The sequence below is a fragment of the Pelobates fuscus genome, chromosome 2 (assembly GCF_036172605.1).
Source record: "Pelobates fuscus isolate aPelFus1 chromosome 2, aPelFus1.pri, whole genome shotgun sequence".
Classification (NCBI taxonomy): Eukaryota; Metazoa; Chordata; class Amphibia; order Anura; family Pelobatidae; genus Pelobates; species Pelobates fuscus.
In genome coordinates, this window is record NC_086318.1 from 2,473,732 (window position 1) to 2,491,285 (window position 17,554).

The 17,554-nt window shown below is 42.7% G+C and overlaps 1 protein-coding gene across 2 annotated transcripts in view; it reads right to left on the reverse strand.

Annotated features, from left to right (window-relative positions):
* Positions 1–5,077: 5,077 nt before the first annotated feature.
* The window catches only part of EIF2B4 (eukaryotic translation initiation factor 2B subunit delta), a 55,043-nt gene continuing 42,566 nt past the window's right edge, over positions 5,078–17,554 (reverse strand). For both annotated transcript variants that reach the window (XM_063441846.1, XM_063441845.1), the window contains 7 exons: positions 10,422–10,536; positions 7,945–8,021; positions 6,991–7,093; positions 6,787–6,914; positions 6,519–6,696; positions 5,496–5,676; positions 5,078–5,348 (listed from right to left, as the gene is read on the reverse strand). In XM_063441846.1, the coding sequence (XP_063297916.1) occupies positions 5,149–5,348; positions 5,496–5,676; positions 6,519–6,696; positions 6,787–6,914; positions 6,991–7,093; positions 7,945–8,021; positions 10,422–10,536 (982 nt within the window). In that variant the 3' untranslated portion in view covers positions 5,078–5,148. The remainder of the gene's footprint in view (positions 5,349–5,495; positions 5,677–6,518; positions 6,697–6,786; positions 6,915–6,990; positions 7,094–7,944; positions 8,022–10,421; positions 10,537–17,554) is intronic.

Consider the following 17,554-nt stretch of genomic DNA (forward strand, 5'->3'; position numbering starts at 1 on the left):
GATACCTGACTGTGGGCAGATGAGCGGGAACTGCTCAAGGCGAGAGACGGAGTGGCGGATGGTTGAGAGGGGGCAAGGAGGACAGCAGTGGTTGACGTGGCTGAAGATGCTGGACCAGGAGGAGGATGGCGGCTTTGAGTTTGTGTGCTGCTTGTACTCATGTGTTGATCCCATAGGCGTTTGTGATGTGCGATCATGTGCCTACGCAAAGCAGTTGTACCTAGGTGGGTGTTGGACTTCCCACGACTAAGTTTCTTTTGGCACAGGTTGCAAATGGCATCGCAGTTGTCAGAGGCAGACACACAAAAAAAATGCCACACTGCTGAGCTCTGCCCGGGTGCCGATGCATGCTGTCTGACTGTGCCACTAGCTCCTTGTGATGACCTCCCCCTGCTTCCAACTCGTCTCCTCCTCCTCTCTGTCTCCCCATCTGAACTTTCGCCCTGTTCTTCTTCTTGCCGAGCGGGCACCCACGTGACATCCATTGACGCATCGTCATCATCAACCGCTTTACTTGTATCTGACAACTCAGCAAAGGAAGCAGCAGCGGGTACAACATCATCATCATCACATCGTACGTCCATGTGTGTAATGCTGCCTGCCTGAGACATATCCCTGCTATCTACATCCTCTGGCAATAATGGTTGCGCATCACTCATTTCTTCAAACGGGTGTGTGAATAACTCCTCTGACATACCAAGTGAAGCGGCTGTGGTGCTAGAGTTGGTGGTGGCGGCAGGCAGGTGAGTGGTGTCTTGAGAGGTGCCCGAAGCTAAGCTGGAGGAGGATGGTGCGTCAAGGTTCCGAACGGAAGCTGTAGAAGATTGGGTGTCCTGAGTTAGCCAGTCAACTATGCCCTCTGAACTTTTCAAGTTCAGGGTACGTGGCCTCTGAAAACTGGGCATTATTCTAGGGCAAAACGGAATCACAGCACCACAACCACGATGGCCCCTGCAGGGTGGCCTGCCTCTGCCTGTCATTTTTTTTTTGATTAGTGGTACTATGCGTGCAAGCTACTGTGAGACCAGATATGAGTGGCAATGTGCACTTGCAGAGGTTGGCAGAGTACACGCTGAAGGCCTGACACCCGCTTTAAGGACACTGACTGCTATTAGCTTACAGTGAAAAACTTTTTTTCTTTTTAAAGGCAAGCTATAGTGACACCAGATATGAGTGGCAAAGTGCACTTGCAGAGGTTGGCAGAGTACACGCTGAAGGACAATGACTGCTATTAGCCTAAAGTTAAATTGTTTTTTTCTTTTTAAAGGCACGCTATTGTGACACCAGATATGAGTGGAAAAGTACACTGGCAGAGTACACGCTGAAGGCCTGACACCCAGACGCTTGCAGACAACTAACTGCTATTAGCTTACAGTGAAAAACTTTTTTTCTTTTTAAAGGCAAGCTATAGTGACACCAGATATGAGTGGCAAAGTGCACTTGCAGAGGTTGGCAGAGTACACGCTGAAGGCCTGACACCCGCTTTAAGGACACTGACTGCTATTAGCTTAAAGTGAAATTGTTTTTTTCTTTTTAAAGGCACGCAATTGTGACACCAGATATGAGTGGCAAAGTGCACTTGCAGAGCTTGGCAGAGTTCACGCTGAAGGCCTGACACCCAGACGCTTGCAGACAACTAACTGCTATTAGCTTACAGTGAAAAACTTTTTTCTTTTTAAAGGCACGCTATAGTGACACCAGATATGAGTGGCAAAGTGCGCTTGCAGAGGTTGGCTCTCCCTTCTTTTCCTCTGCCTAAGCTCCCCCTGCTTCTCTTCTGCCCCAAGTACGTATATGTATGTGTAATATGTTTAATTACACACACAGATAAACGTACACACACATTAAATCATACAGATATGAACACTGACATACATACAGATACACACACTGACCCCCCCTTTTTTGGGCAGCCATCTTTATACACCTTGGATCAGACTCCCAGTAATCCTAGCTAATACTCATACTTTTACAACCATTGGTTGCTCTTGAGAATTGTGTGCTCAGTCCTCCTGCAGCCGTCTCTGTCTGACGAGTATGAAAAGCAATGGGCGGTTACAAAATAAAGATAGCTGGACCCAAGGTGCGGTATGGATGGCTGACGGAAAGGTAGGCAAAGAATTTATTTAGAATCTTTATACGTGAATTAAAAACATTTAAGATATTTTTTGCTGATGCTACTAAGATATGTAACATGGTTGATGTTCCAGGAGGGATAAGCCAAATGGCAAATGATTTAGGTAAACTAGAAAAATGGTCAGAGTTGTGGCAACTGACATTTAATGTGGATGTTACGGTTACCCCCAGGCTAGCTGGAAGCTGGACCGCTTGGATAGTCTGGATCCAAATGCAGAGAGAGAGAGAAGCCGCTTCAGCTAGTCGACCAGAAGAATCCTGTAAATGTAGAACAATCCCACTAGCTATTGTACAGCTAGGATACCCTTTTCCCCACAAAACGAGTCAAGGCTGCGATTTGTAGGTCAAGCAAGAACTGGCTTTAATGGCACACAGGGATCGGTATTTATGCAAAATCTCAGCTCCAGGGACAGCCCCCTCTGGACCTGATGGGATACAGGGATAATACAAGTGGTAAACCAATAAGAATACATTGTATCGTTTGAATTTGTTAGCGCCCAGCTTGGAGATAATGAATCCAACGGCTATGACAATACAATTATCTCCAAGCACCCAAAATACCATGTTTTCATGCCACATTAAAAAACAGGTTAAAAATATATGACTTCAACATTTTCAGCTACAATTCGGGACTTCCACCATTCATTCTGTAGTCCAGGTCTGGGTGCAATAGTTAACCGAAGAGCGCCCCAAATCCACGAACCATACGCTTGGTTTCCTCGTTACAAAGTCTGTTCGTATATTTGGTCCCGAGCTTGAGATGGCGGCCATGTTTTTAAGTGAGTCAATAGGCAGCGGGACCTCGGCATCAAACTCGTGGAACGAGTAACGGCCAGAGTTGTGTGCGAATCCCCGCTCTCTCACTGGATGTTTCAGTTGTTCGGGAGACGAATGTAGACCGCCGTGAAGGGGGTACTTAACCTGCGGTTAACCGCAAAACCCAACGTTCTAATTGAGGCCACCTGCCAGGCTGTAGGTGGTCCTAGTTCGTGACCCTTTCGGTAGTTTGAAGATCGGGAGATAAGGCACGAACGGGAATGCCCTGAGGCCATCAATTAGCTTGCGGTTAACCGCAGACCGCAACTCCCTGGGCGATCAATTGGAGACACACTCCCCTCGCATGGTGGTCGGTCGTTTGACTGTTAGAAAGGTGACCGGGGTTAAGTGGCGGCACACGCCAGGGACCGGGTGGTTTAACGAAAAGGTGCAAGTAATCCGTTCGTGAGTTGGGTACAAAATTAGAGTACCGAAGCAAAACATAGCAAGGAAACAACATAACGCTTGTCTGTAGGGATTTTGTAACAGTGGATAAGTGCAAGATAATGCATCTTGGACGTAAAAACAGAATATTTTATAGAGTCCTAACCTCAACATCTGAGGAAAGGGATTTAGGGGTGATTATTTCTGATGACTTAAAGGTAGGCAGACAATGTAATAGAGCAGCAGGAAATGCTAGCAGAATGCTTGGTTGTATAGGGAGAGGTATTAGCAGTAGAAAGAGGGAAGTGCTCATGCCATTGTACAGAACACTGGTGAGACCTCACTTGGAGTATTGTACGCAGTACTGGAGACCGTATCTTCAGAAGGATATTGATACTTTAGAAAGAGTTCAGAGAAGGGCTACTAAACTGGTTCATGGATTGAAGTATAAAACTTACCAGGAAAGGTTAAAGGAACTTAATATGTATAGCTTGGAGGAAAGACGAGACGGGGGTGATATGATAGAAACATTTAAATACATAAAGGGAATCAACACAGTAAAGGAGGAGACTATATTTAAAAGAAGAAAAACTACCACAACAAGAGGACATAGTCTTAAATTAGAGGGGCAAAGGTTTAAAAATAATATCAGGAAGTATTACTTTACTGAGAGGGTAGTGGACGCATGGGACCGCCATCCAGCTGAAGTGGCAGAGATTAAGAGATGGCATGTGTATATAAATAGATTAAGATATTACTGTTATTGTAATTCTCTCTGGTACGCACTTTCCATGAAAAATAGACACCCAGCATTGTGTGGTCCTCACACCAGAACGTTCCCTTGGAGTCAGAACACGGAGACCCGTAACAGCCTGACCAAGTTTATATTATACACAGAATCCAACAACCTGTATTAAACAATGTTACTTTTATTAACAGTGAGCAAATCCACTATCTTGTTTTAATATATTAACTAGACTTGAGCATTCGGTTTCAAATGAAATCCTGGAACTACCGACAAACCATGGAACAAAGGATGTGGTTTATGGATGGACTGTTTCATGATTTGGAGTTCTGCCTCGACGTGAGCAAGCATCTTATAGATTTTATAAATATACAGATATTTCACAGCTTTCTTTTCCCCTCTATTGATTACTTCTCACTTGATACGTGTGCACCTGATAAACATACGTAATGTTTTGAATTTGCAGTACATTGATTGGCCCACTATCACACCTTTTTGGTTTATCTGAATCGGTCTTTCCATTATGATTGCATGGATTAAATTAGTCTGAACCAAAAGACCGCATTAACGAGTCCTGAATCGACTGGACCACATTTTGTAGTCATTTACAAGTCGAATATAGACTAAAGAGTGCGAGAGGAACTTATAATCCAACATTGTTTCAAATGGAAGCATTTTATAAACGATTATATACGGACATTATTTAGATATTTTCCTCTCCATTTTGCTTTATGATTTAAGAACAGAATATGTTTTTCGCGCTGTAGGAAGGCATGATGCAGTTCTGTTACGGAAACAGTTTGTCTACGATTTATTGAGATCTTTACCAAAGCAGTTTTACTGTAAGTATGAGGCACAGAGTGTCACTGAAAACCCCCCCTTTCTAGTGATTCAAATATAGCAAACTTTCATATTCAAACTCTTCAGCTCAGACTACAAGCAGATCGCCGGACACAGCCCTTCATTAACACAACTGGGGGAGAACAGAGACCATGGTATTAGAAATCCCAAAAAGGAGGAGATTTTTATTGATGTTGATGTAAGAATCCCGAACAGTTCCCCTGGGTTTACTGCTCCACACTCTTAACTCGAAGGACTACAGGTACAGAGGTACAGGGTATCATTCCCAAATCAGTGATCACCAGATCTACCAGGTCGGGAGGAGTAACGTCATACACCAGATTCAGAAGCCGCAGGGATGAGTTTTTCTCCCACTGCTTCAAGGTACATTGACCCTTCCTGGTTAGAATCAGGTCATCGGGATCATCTGAAACACAATACAACAAGTGAGGAGAAATATAGCATGCAGCAAACTAACATCTGGAATGATACCACAAGGACACGTACATCAAGCAACTATTTATCTGCATGTGCTAAAGCTACGGACAAGCAAATAATTCTGGGAAAATCTCACCTAGTTCGTTGGATACAAAGGAGTCTGTTTGCACCTTCTCACAGAACTTATAAGTTTCACAGCAAACCAGAACTGGCACATTGTGGGCTCTGGCTACCAGGGCAATCTGGGATGTGCCAACTCGGGACATCACATACCCATTGGCCAACAGAGCATGAGCCCCAAGGAACACCTTAGAGACCTGCCGGGACAAAACATCACACATTATACAGATACAGCCTGTTTTACTGAATCTCAGTATCTATGGCATCCTTAGTTTTACCTGTTTGCCACTCTACCTGACCAGCAGCAACCCCAAACCTCAATCTCACTCTTGCTGTCCTCTAAATCCAGCCACTTCCTTTAATCTCACTCTTGCTGTCCTCTAAATCCAGTCACTTCCTTTAATCTCTCTACTGTCCCCTAAATCCAGCCACTTCCTTTAATCTCACTCCTGCTCGCCCCTAAATCCAGTAACTTACTTTAATCTATCTGCTGTCCCCTAAATCCAGTCACTTCCTTTAATCTCACTGTCCCCTAAATCCAGCCACTTCCTTTAATCTCACTCCTGCTCGCCCCTAAATCCAGTCACTTCCTTTAATCTCACTGTCCCCTAAATCCAGCCACTTCCTTTAATCTCACTCCTGCTCGCCCCTAAATCCAGCCACTTACTTTAATCTCACTCCTGCTCGCCCCTAAATCCAGCCACTTCCTTTAATCTCACTCCTGCTGTGCCCTGAATCAAGTTACTTCCTTTAATCTCAATCCAGCTGTCCCCTAAATCAAGTCACCTTTTTCAATCTCACTCCTGCTTTCCCTAAATCCAGCCACTTCCTTTAATCTCACTCATGCTTTCCCTAAATCCAGCCACTTCCTTTAATCTCACTCCTGCTGTCCTCTAAATCCAGTCACCTTCCTCTTTACGCCATCCCACATCTAAACACTTCTACATTACTTCCATACTTTTCCTCCAAATCCAGTCACTGTTAGTGGTCTTGAGATGAATTAAATATTAGTGCTTTATTCGTCCCATTGCGGCCTCACCTCTGGTAGGATGTAGGAAATTGCTGTAATAAGGACGTATGTACAATGAATACCGCAGCTCACGAGTCGTCGAAGGGTTTCTTTCCCCTCCAACCGTGGACGGCTGTCGGCAACAATGACGCGGAACTTCTTCCCATTCTTATGTGCTTCACAAAGTGTGAAGGTTACCAGCGAGGAGCTGACAAAGGATAGTCTTGTTACTTATATTTGCCTTGAGTGTCCCTGCCTTGCCCACCACCCCGGTGAATCTGGCTCTCTGGGCACATACCATCCGTACACCAAAATGACATCATCCTCACTGATCTTCTCAGCTGCATATTTGGAGATGGCCTCAGCTGCCAAGTGGATCTTCTCATGGATGTAACGGTCAATACAGGAGAGCAATAACTCCTTTGCCTGAAACCAAGAGTGGACGATAAGTATATTGGCGAGGCTTACATGCCACTCATTAAATCAGTCAAAACCCACTTACCTCCTCCTCTCCTTTGGACCTGCTGATATTAGAGATTTCCTTTTTAATATATTTAATGGCATTTCCCATACTGGCTGAGAGGGGGCGACATTGATTCAGAAAACTGAAATAGAACCAAAAAAAGAAACACTAGATCACGTTCCCCTAATACTTCCCCACCTACCCGTCACCTCCTCCTAATACACAGACATCAGGACACCTACCTCTCACCTCCTCCTAATACACAGACATCAGGACACGTTCCTCTCACCTCCTCCTAATACACAGACATCAGGACACGTTCCTCTCACCTCCTCCTAATACACAGACATCAGGACACGTTCGTCTCACCTCCTCCTAATACACAGACATCAGGACACGTTCGTCTCACCTCCTCCTAATACACAGACATCAGGACACGTTCGTCTCACCTCCTCCTAATACACAGACATCAGGACACCTACCTCTCACCTCCTCCTAATACACAGACATCAGGACACCTACCTCTCACCTCCTCCTAATACACAGACATCAGGACACCTACCTCTCACCTCCTCCTAATACACAGACATCAGGACACGTTCGTCTCACCTCCTCCTAATACACAGACATCAGGACACGTTCGTCTCACCTCCTCCTAATACACAGACATCAGGACACGTTCGTCTCACCTCCTCCTAATACACAGACATCAGGACACGTTCGTCTCACCTCCTCCTAATACACAGACATCAGGACACGTTCGTCTCACCTCCTCCTAATACACAGACATCAGGACACGTTCGTCTCACCTCCTCCTAATACACAGACATCAGGACACGTAGCTCTCACCTCCTCCCAATACACAGACATCAGGACACTTACCTCTCACCTCCTAATACATGGACATCAGGACATGTATTTTTCACCCATCCTAATACACAGACACTTAGAAAGATACCGCTCACTTTACAATTAATTTAAAGGATATATCACCTAATATAAGGCTTCAGTTTGTTCACAAGGTCCCGTGAAAGCTCCTCGTGTGGTGGAGTAGTGTAATCTTTAATTACCTGGCAGAGAACAGGAAGGAGTATGAGAGATTTATCTTTCTTTGTATCCATCAACCTAAAATTATCCAATTCGACTTGTACGCCTCCATCTCCCTATCCATCACTCTCTGTATACACATTTATTTTTATCAACAATGGTTTCTGACCTTCTTTTGTACTTTCATATCAATAACTTCCTCCCAATCCCATCTCCAGGACTTCTCTCGTATTGCCCCTAACCAGCTCTATCATCACTCCAGCTCTGTGATTACTTCCTCCTGTGACGAGAGCAATCTTGCCACATTGCATTGGAGAAGCCTGGTTGCCCGCCTGCTGCCTTTGGACTATGGCCCTGGGAGATTGAGCCCTTTAAAAAACGTATTCGGCCCTAACAGAGTGCATGTCACTCATTCTGGCCCTTTAAATACAGTGGGGTCATTCGGTACTTGCCCTGTGTGAGCGGTGATACCCCCAGATAGCTATGCCATGGAGCCCATTCATATAATGAAAGACTATGGGAAAGACTTTAGCTCCATGGCAATTGAACTGTATATGTGTGTGGTCTGAGCGCCATTCAATAATATGCGCTCAGATCTAAGCTATCTGGGGATATGTTGCATGTCTTTATTTTATGTAGTAAATGTAACCTTGTGTATTTTATTGTATTTTATGTCTTTTTGCAACCATGTGCTCAATGGAGTCTGCCTCTATCCCTGGATATAATTGGATTATTTTCCAGTCCCCAGGAAAGAGGGCTCTGTAAAACCGGTCTGGGCCAGATAGCCATGTGCCAGCCAGGCCCAAAATATATTTTACTAACTTTTGAACCCCTGGTCTGATTCATGCCATTTTTTAATATGTTGTTCCCCTGAATGGATTGATTGTGAATATGTAAAATGTGATGTATGGTTTTAGAGTTATGAAAGTTGGGTAGAAAGTATGTTTAACTGTATGTGTAATTGAGTTTCCTCTCAGGATAAGGGGAGGGAATATGTGGGATGTAACTGTGATGTGATTGGTTGTTTTATACCTCCCTGTGGGCGGTCCTGTATTTGCAACAACTGTAATAAAAACCAGGCTGGGTGTGCCAGCACCTCAGATTCTGCTTGACCCTCAAAACGAAGTGTCGTCTCGTTATTGGGGGGGATTCACTGTATGCTGATAGGGACTGACTGCCAGGAGTGTAAGCCGCTTGGGAGCTTTTCCTGTTCGTCTGCTAGCAGCTATTCGTGAGGTTCCAGTTCGGGAGTTTGGAGTGCGACCTTATTCCCTTGTATGCAGTTCGGGAGTTTGGTGCATTCACTTATATCCAATTCGTGAGTTTTGGTGATTCTACAGTAGCTGTGCCTGTCTTTGAAAAGGGGATTATCGCCTAAACGATTTTAACCCCTTGTCTGCTGAAACGGTCCGTTACACCTCCCATCTCCAGGACATCTCCCGTACTGCCCCAGTCTAACTAAATCATTACTTCCTCTCGTTTCCAGGATTCTCTAGTATTGCCCCTATCCAGCTGTTATTACTTCCTCCCATCTCGAGGTCATTTCCCATGTTGACCTAACCTGCTCTATCACTACTTCCTTCTATCTCCAGGACATCTCCTGTACTGCCCCAGTCTGACTCAATCATTACTTTCTCTTGTCTCCAGGATTCTCCCGTACTGCCCATATCCAGGACTTCTGCCGTGCTGCCCTAACCAGCTCTATCATTACTGCCTGCCATCTCCAGAACTGTCCCAGTCTTACTCTAGCATTATTTCCTCTCATCACCAGGACATTCCCAGTTATGCCCAAGTCTAGCTATATTATTACTACCTCTTGTCTCCAAGACTTTTCCCATACTGCCCAAATTCAGCTCCCATCTCCAGGACTTCTCCCATGCTGCCCCAACCAGCTCTAACACAACTTCCTCCCACTCCAGCCTTCGAGGACTTCTCCCAGTACTACCCCAATCTAGCTCTATAATTACTTCCTCTCATCTCCAGAACTTCTCCCATGCTGCCCCTAACCATATCATTACTTCCTCTAGTCTCCAGGACTTCTCCCATGCTGCCCCTAACCATATCATTACTTCCTCTAGTCTCCAGGACTTCTCCCATGCTGCCTCTAACCATATCATTACTTCCTCTAGTCTCCAGGACTTCTCTCATGCTGCCCATGACCAGCTCTATCATTACTTCCTCCCACACCAGTCTCTAGGACTTCTCCCATACTGCCCCAATCCAGGTTTATCATTACGTCCTCTCGTTCCCTGGACTTCTTCTGTACTGCAACAAACCATCTCTATCACTATTTCCTCTCATCTTCAGGACTTCTCCTGTACTGCCTCAATCCAGCCCTCTCAGAAAGGGGTAGTGAAAAAGTACAGGAAGTGCAGGGACTGTATAAAGGGGGATATATGTCTGAAAGAGGAAGCAGGAAGTACCTGTTTGAAGCAGTGCAGCAACGCGATGCAGCGAGAGTTGGAGCCGCTGATGATTCCCTGAGAGTACTGGAGGCCAAGTCTTACAACCACCGGATGGATCACAGACGAGGGGATACTGGGGACAAAAGCCAGAAATAACCAAAATAAAATCCTGTATGTTTTATTTAGTAAATAGCTTATAATAATCTGGGGATTATGTATTGCCTGGCTACAGATACACATTAAAGGATCACTGCAACTTGCATGTCAGTGGTTATGGTGTCACTGGTTATGTAGTGATTATTTTAGAACATGTACATAGTGTTTATCTTATAATAACCGGAAGTGTATAAATTCCACAGATTTAGATACGTAACAAGATCCTGAATGAAACCGATATATGTATGGTAGGCAATATTTGTATAAATAAAATGAGAGCACACAATAACCACAGACAACGTTTAATTACTTTTCAATTGGCTTGGTTTATTTAAAGCTCAAGGGGCCCACAGCCATCATTATGTAACCATAACCAGATTTCATATGGTTCAACAGCTTTTAAAACTTTTAACTTTATCAAAGGGACACTCCAGGCACCCAAACCACTTCTGCCCATTGGGGTGGTCTGGGTGCCAACTCCCACTACCCTTAACCAGTTTTCATAAACTGCAATATTTACATTGCAGGGTTAACTCCTCCTCTAATGGCTGTCTACTAGACAGCCACTAGAGGGCACTTACGTGATTATAGCACTGTGCTCTAGCGTCGCTGGACGTCCTCACGCTGTGTGAGAACCTCCAGCGTCGCTTAAATCCCGATAAGAAAGCACTGAAAGCATTTTTCAATGCTTTCCTATGGGGAGGTCTAATGCGCGTGCGCGGCATTGCCGGACATGCGACTTAGGTCTCCCTGCCGGTTGACTTCAGCAAGGGAGGAGCATGGGCGGACCCGGACTCAGCGCCAAGGGACATCGTCATTGAAGGGGTTTTAAACCCTTCAGCAACCTGGGATGGGAGGGAGAGGGGACCTGCAGTGCCAGGAAAACGGATAACCACCAAATAGCCAGTCAGTCCTAACTAACCTGACCGCCTTTTATTTAAACCCTATAACTTTATCAACCGCCATATTGCCAGTCAGTCTTAACTAACCTGACCGCCTTTTATTTAAACCCTATAACTTTATTAACCGCCATATTGCCAGTCAGTCTTAACTAACCTGACCGCCTTTTATTTAAACCCTATAACTTTATTAACCACCAAATAGCCAGTCAGTCCTAACTAACCTGACCGCCTTTTATTTAAACCCTATAACTTTATTAACCGCCATATTGCCAGTCTTATCTAACCTGACCGCCTTTTATTTAAACCCTATCACTTTATTAACCGCCATATTGCCAGTCAGTCTTAACTAACCTGACCGCCTTTTATTTAAACCCTATCACTTTATTAACCGCCATATTGCCAGTCAGTCTTAACTAACCTGACCGCCTTTTATTTAAACCCTATAACTTTATTAACCACCATATTGCCAGTCAGTCTTATCTAACCTGACCGCCTTTTATTTAAACCCTATAACTTTATTAACCACCATATTGCCAGTCAGTCTTATCTAACCTGACCGCCTTTTATTTAAACCCTATAACTTTATTAACCGCCATATTGCCAGTCAGTCTTATCTAACCTGACCGCCTTTTATTTAAACCCTATAACTTTATTAACCGCCATATTGCCAGTCAGTCTTAGCTAACCTGACCGCCTTTTATATAAACCCTATAACTTTATTAACCGCCATATTGCCAGTCAGTCTTAACTAACCTGGCCGCCTTTTATTTAAACCCTATAACTTTATTAACCGCCATATTGCCAGTCTTATCTAACCTGACCGCCTTTTATTTAAACCCTATCACTTTATTAACCGCCATATTGCCAGTCAGTCTTAGCTAACCTGACCGCCTTTTATTTAAACCCTATAACTTTATTAACCGCCATATTGCCAGTCAGTCCTAACTAACCTGACCGCCTTTTATTTAAACCCTATAACTTTATTAACCACCAAATAGCCAGTCAGTCTTAGCTAACCTGGCCGCCTTTTATTTAAACCCTATAACTTTATTAACCGCCATATTGCCAGTCTTATCTAACCTGACCGCCTTTTATTTAAACCCTATCACTTTATTAACCGCCATATTGCCAGTCAGTCTTAGCTAACCTGACCGCCTTTTATTTAAACCCTATAACTTTATTAAACGCCATATTGCCAGTCAGTCCTAACTAACCTGACCGCCTTTTATTTAAACCCTATAACTTTATTAACCGCCATATTGCCAGTCAGTCTTAGCTAACCTGGCCGCCTTTTATTTAAACCCTATAACTTTATTAACCGCCATATTGCCAGTCTTATCTAACCTGGCCGCCTTTTATTTAAACCCTATAACTTTATTAACCGCCATATTGCCAGTCAGTCTTAGCTAACCTGACCGCCTTTTATTTAAACCCTATAACTTTATTAACCACCAAATAGCCAGTCAGTCTTAACTAACCTGACCGCCTTTTATTTAAACCCTATAACTTTATTAACCACCAAATAGCCAGTCAGTCTTAACTAACCTGACCGCCTTTTATTTAAACCCTATAACTTTATTAACCGCCATATTGCCAGTCAGTCTTAGCTAACCTGACCGCCTTTTATTTAAACCCTATAACTTTATTAACCGCCATATTGCCAGTCAGTCTTAGCTAACCTGACCGCCTTTTATTTAAACCCTATAACTTTATTAACCGCCATATTGCCAGTCAGTCTTAGCTAACCTGACCGCCTTTTATTTAAACCCTATAACTTTATTAACCGCCATATTGCCAGTCAGTCTTAGCTAACCTGACCGCCTTTTATTTAAACCCTATAACTTTATTAACCGCCATATTGCCAGTCAGTCTTAGCTAACCTGACCGCCTTTTATTTAAACCCTATAACTTTATTAACCACCATATTGCCAGTCAGTCTTAGCTAACCTGACCGCCTTTTATTTAAACCCTATAACTTTATTAACCGCCATATTGCCAGTCAGTCTTAGCTAACCTGACCGCCTTTTATTTAAACCCTATAACTTTATTAAACGCCATATTGCCAGTCAGTCCTAACTAACCTGACCGCCTTTTATTTAAACCCTATAACTTTATTAACCGCCATATTGCCAGTCAGTCCTAACTAACCTGACCGCCTTTTATTTAAACCCTATAACTTTATTAACCGCCATATTGCCAGTCAGTCTTAACTAACCTGGCCGCCTTTTATTTAAACCCTATAACTTTATTAACCGCCATATTGCCAGTCAGTCTTAACTAACCTGGCCGCCTTTTATTTAAACCCTATAACTTTATTAACCGCGATATTGCCAGTCAGTCTTAGCTAACCTGACCGCCTTTTATTTAAACCCTATAACTTTATTAACCGCCATATTGCCAGTCAGTCTTAGCTAACCTGACCGCCTTTTATTTAAACCCTATAACTTTATTAAACACCATATTGCCAGTCAGTCCTAACTAACCTGACCGCCTTTTATTTAAACCCTATAACTTTATTAACCACTAAATAGCCAGTCAGTCTTAACTAACCTGACCGCCTTTTATTTAAACCCTATAACTTTATTAACCGCCATATTGCCAGTCAGTCTTAGCTAACCTGACCGCCTTTTATTTAAACCCTATAACTTTATTAACCACTAAATAGCCAGTCAGTCTTAACTAACCTGGCCGCCTTTTATTTAAACCCTATAACTTTATTAACCGCCATATTGCCAGTCAGTCCTAACTAACCTGACCGCCTTTTATTTAAACCCTATAACTTTATTAACCGCCATATTGCCAGTCAGTCCTAACTAACCTGACCGCCTTTTATTTAAAACCTATAACTTTATTAACCGCCATATTGCCAGTCAGTCTTAACTAACCTGACCGCCTTTTATTTAAAACCTATAACTTTATTAACCGCCATATTGCCAGTCAGTCTTAGCTAACCTGACCGCCTTTTATTTAAACCCTATAACTTTATTAACCGCCATATTGCCAGTCAGTCTTAACTAACCTGACCGCCTTTTATTTAAACCCTATAACTTTATTAACCGCCATATTGCCAGTCAGTCTTAGCTAACCTGACCGCCTTTTATTTAAACCCTATAACTTTATTAACCGCCATATTGCCAGTCAGTCTTAACTAACCTGACCGCCTTTTATTTAAACCCTATAACTTTATTTACCGCCATATTGCCAGTCAGTCCTAACTAACCTGACCGCCTTTTATTTAAACCCTATAACTTTATTAAACGCCATATTGCCAGTCAGTCTTAACTAACCTGACCGCCTTTTATTTAAACCCTATAACTTTATTAACCGCCATATTGCCAGTCAGTCCTAACTAACCTGACCGCCTTTTATTTAAACCCTATAACTTTATTAACCACCAAATAGCCAGTCAGTCTTAGCTAACCTGACCGCCTTTTATTTAAACCCTATAACTTTATTAAACGCCATATTGCCAGTCAGTCCTAACTAACCTGACCGCCTTTTATTTAAACCCTATAACTTTATTAACCGCCATATTGCCAGTCAGTCTTATCTAACCTGACCGCCTTTTATTTAAACCCTATAACTTTATTAACCGCCATATTGCCAGTCAGTCCTAACTAACCTGACCGCCTTTTATTTAAACCCTATAACTTTATTAAACGCCATATTGCCAGTCAGTCTTAGCTAACCTGACCGCCTTTTATTTAAACCCTATAACTTTATTAACCGCCATATTGCCAGTCAGTCTTAACTAACCTGACCGCCTTTTATTTAAACCCTATAACTTTATTAACTGCCATATTGCCAGTCAGTCCTAACTAACCTGACCGCCTTTTATTTAAACCCTATAACTTTATTAAACGCCATATTGCCAGTCAGTCTTAACTAACCTGACCGCCTTTTATTTAAACCCTATAACTTTATTAACCGCCATATTGCCAGTCAGTCCTAACTAACCTGACCGCCTTTTATTTAAACCCTATAACTTTATTAACTGCCATATTGCCAGTCAGTCCTAACTAACCTGACCGCCTTTTATTTAAACCCTATAACTTTATTAAACGCCATATTGCCAGTCAGTCTTAACTAACCTGACCGCCTTTTATTTAAACCCTATAACTTTATTAACCGCCATATTGCCAGTCAGTCCTAACTAACCTGACCGCCTTTTATTTAAACCCTATAACTTTATTAACCGCCATATTGCCAGTCAGTCCTAACTAACCTGACCGCCTTTTATTTAAACCCTATAACTTTATTAAACGCCATATTGCCAGTCAGTCTTAACTAACCTGACCGCCTTTTATTTAAACCCTATAACTTTATTAACCGCCATATTGCCAGTCAGTCCTAACTAACCTGACCGCCTTTTATTTAAACCCTATAACTTTATTAACTGCCATATTGCCAGTCAGTCCTAACTAACCTGACCGCCTTTTATTTAAACCCTATAACTTTATTAAACGCCATATTGCCAGTCAGTCTTAACTAACCTGACCGCCTTTTATTTAAACCCTATAACTTTATTAACCGCCATATTGCCAGTCAGTCCTAACTAACCTGACCGCCTTTTATTTAAACCCTATAACTTTATTAACCGCCATATTGCCAGTCAGTCTTAACTAACCTGGCCGCCTTTTATTTAAACCCTATAACTTTATTAACCGCCATATTGCCAGTCAGTCTTAGCTAACCTGACCGCCTTTTATTTAAACCCTATAACTTTATTAACCGCCATATTGCCAGTCAGTCTTAACTAACCTGACCGCCTTTTATTTAAACCCTATAACTTTATTAACCGCCATATTGCCAGTCAGTCTTAGCTAACCTGACCGCCTTTTATTTAAACCCTATAACTTTATTAACCGCCATATTGCCAGTCAGTCTTAACTAACCTGACCGCCTTTTATTTAAACCCTATAACTTTATTAACCGCCATATTGCCAGTCAGTCTTAACTAACCTGACCGCCTTTTATTTAAACCCTATAACTTTATTAACCGCCATATTGCCAGTCAGTCTTAACTAACCTGACCGCCTTTTATTTAAACCCTATAACTTTATTAACCGCCATATTGCCAGTCAGTCTTAGCTAACCTGACCGCCTTTTATTTAAACCCTATAACTTTATTAACCGCCATATTGTCAGTCAGTCCTAACTAACCTGACCGCCTTTTATTTAAACCCTATAACATATAAACAGATTAACTCCTTCACTGCCACCGTACATATAAACAGAGTAACTCCTTCACTGTCACCGTACATATAAACAGAGTCACTCCTTCACTGCCACCGTACATATAAACAGAGTAACTCCTTCACTGTCACCGTACATATAAACAGAGTCACTCCTTCACTGCCACCGTACATATAAACAGAGTAACTCCTTCACTGTCACCGTACATATAAACAGAGTAACTCCTTCACTGCCACCGTACATATAAACAGATTAACTCCTTCACTGCCACCGTACATATAAACAGATTAACTCCTTCACTGCCACCGTACATATAAACAGAGTAACTCCTTCACTGTCACCGTACATATAAACAGATTAACTCCTTCACTGCCACCGTACATATAAACAGAGTAACTCCTTCACTGCCACCGTACATATAAACAGAGTAACTCCTTCACTGTCACCGTACATATAAACAGATTAACTCCTTCATTGCCACCGTACATATAAACAGAGTAACTCCTTCATTGCCACCGTACATATAAACAGAGTAACTCCTTCACTGCCACCGTACATATAAACAGAGTAACTCCTTCACTGCCACCGTACATATAAACAGATTAACCCCTTCACTGCCACCGTGCATATAAACAGAGTAACTCCTTCATTGCCACCGTACATATAAACAGATTAACTCCTTCACTGCCACCGTACATATAAACAGAGTAACTCCTTCACTGTCACCGTACATATAAACAGAGTAACTCCTTCACTGTCACCGTACATATAAACAGATTAACTCCTTCACTGCCACCGTACATATAAACAGAGTAACTCCTTCACTGTCACCGTACATATAAACAGATTAACTCCTTCACTGCCACCGTACATATAAACAGAGTAACTCCTTCACTG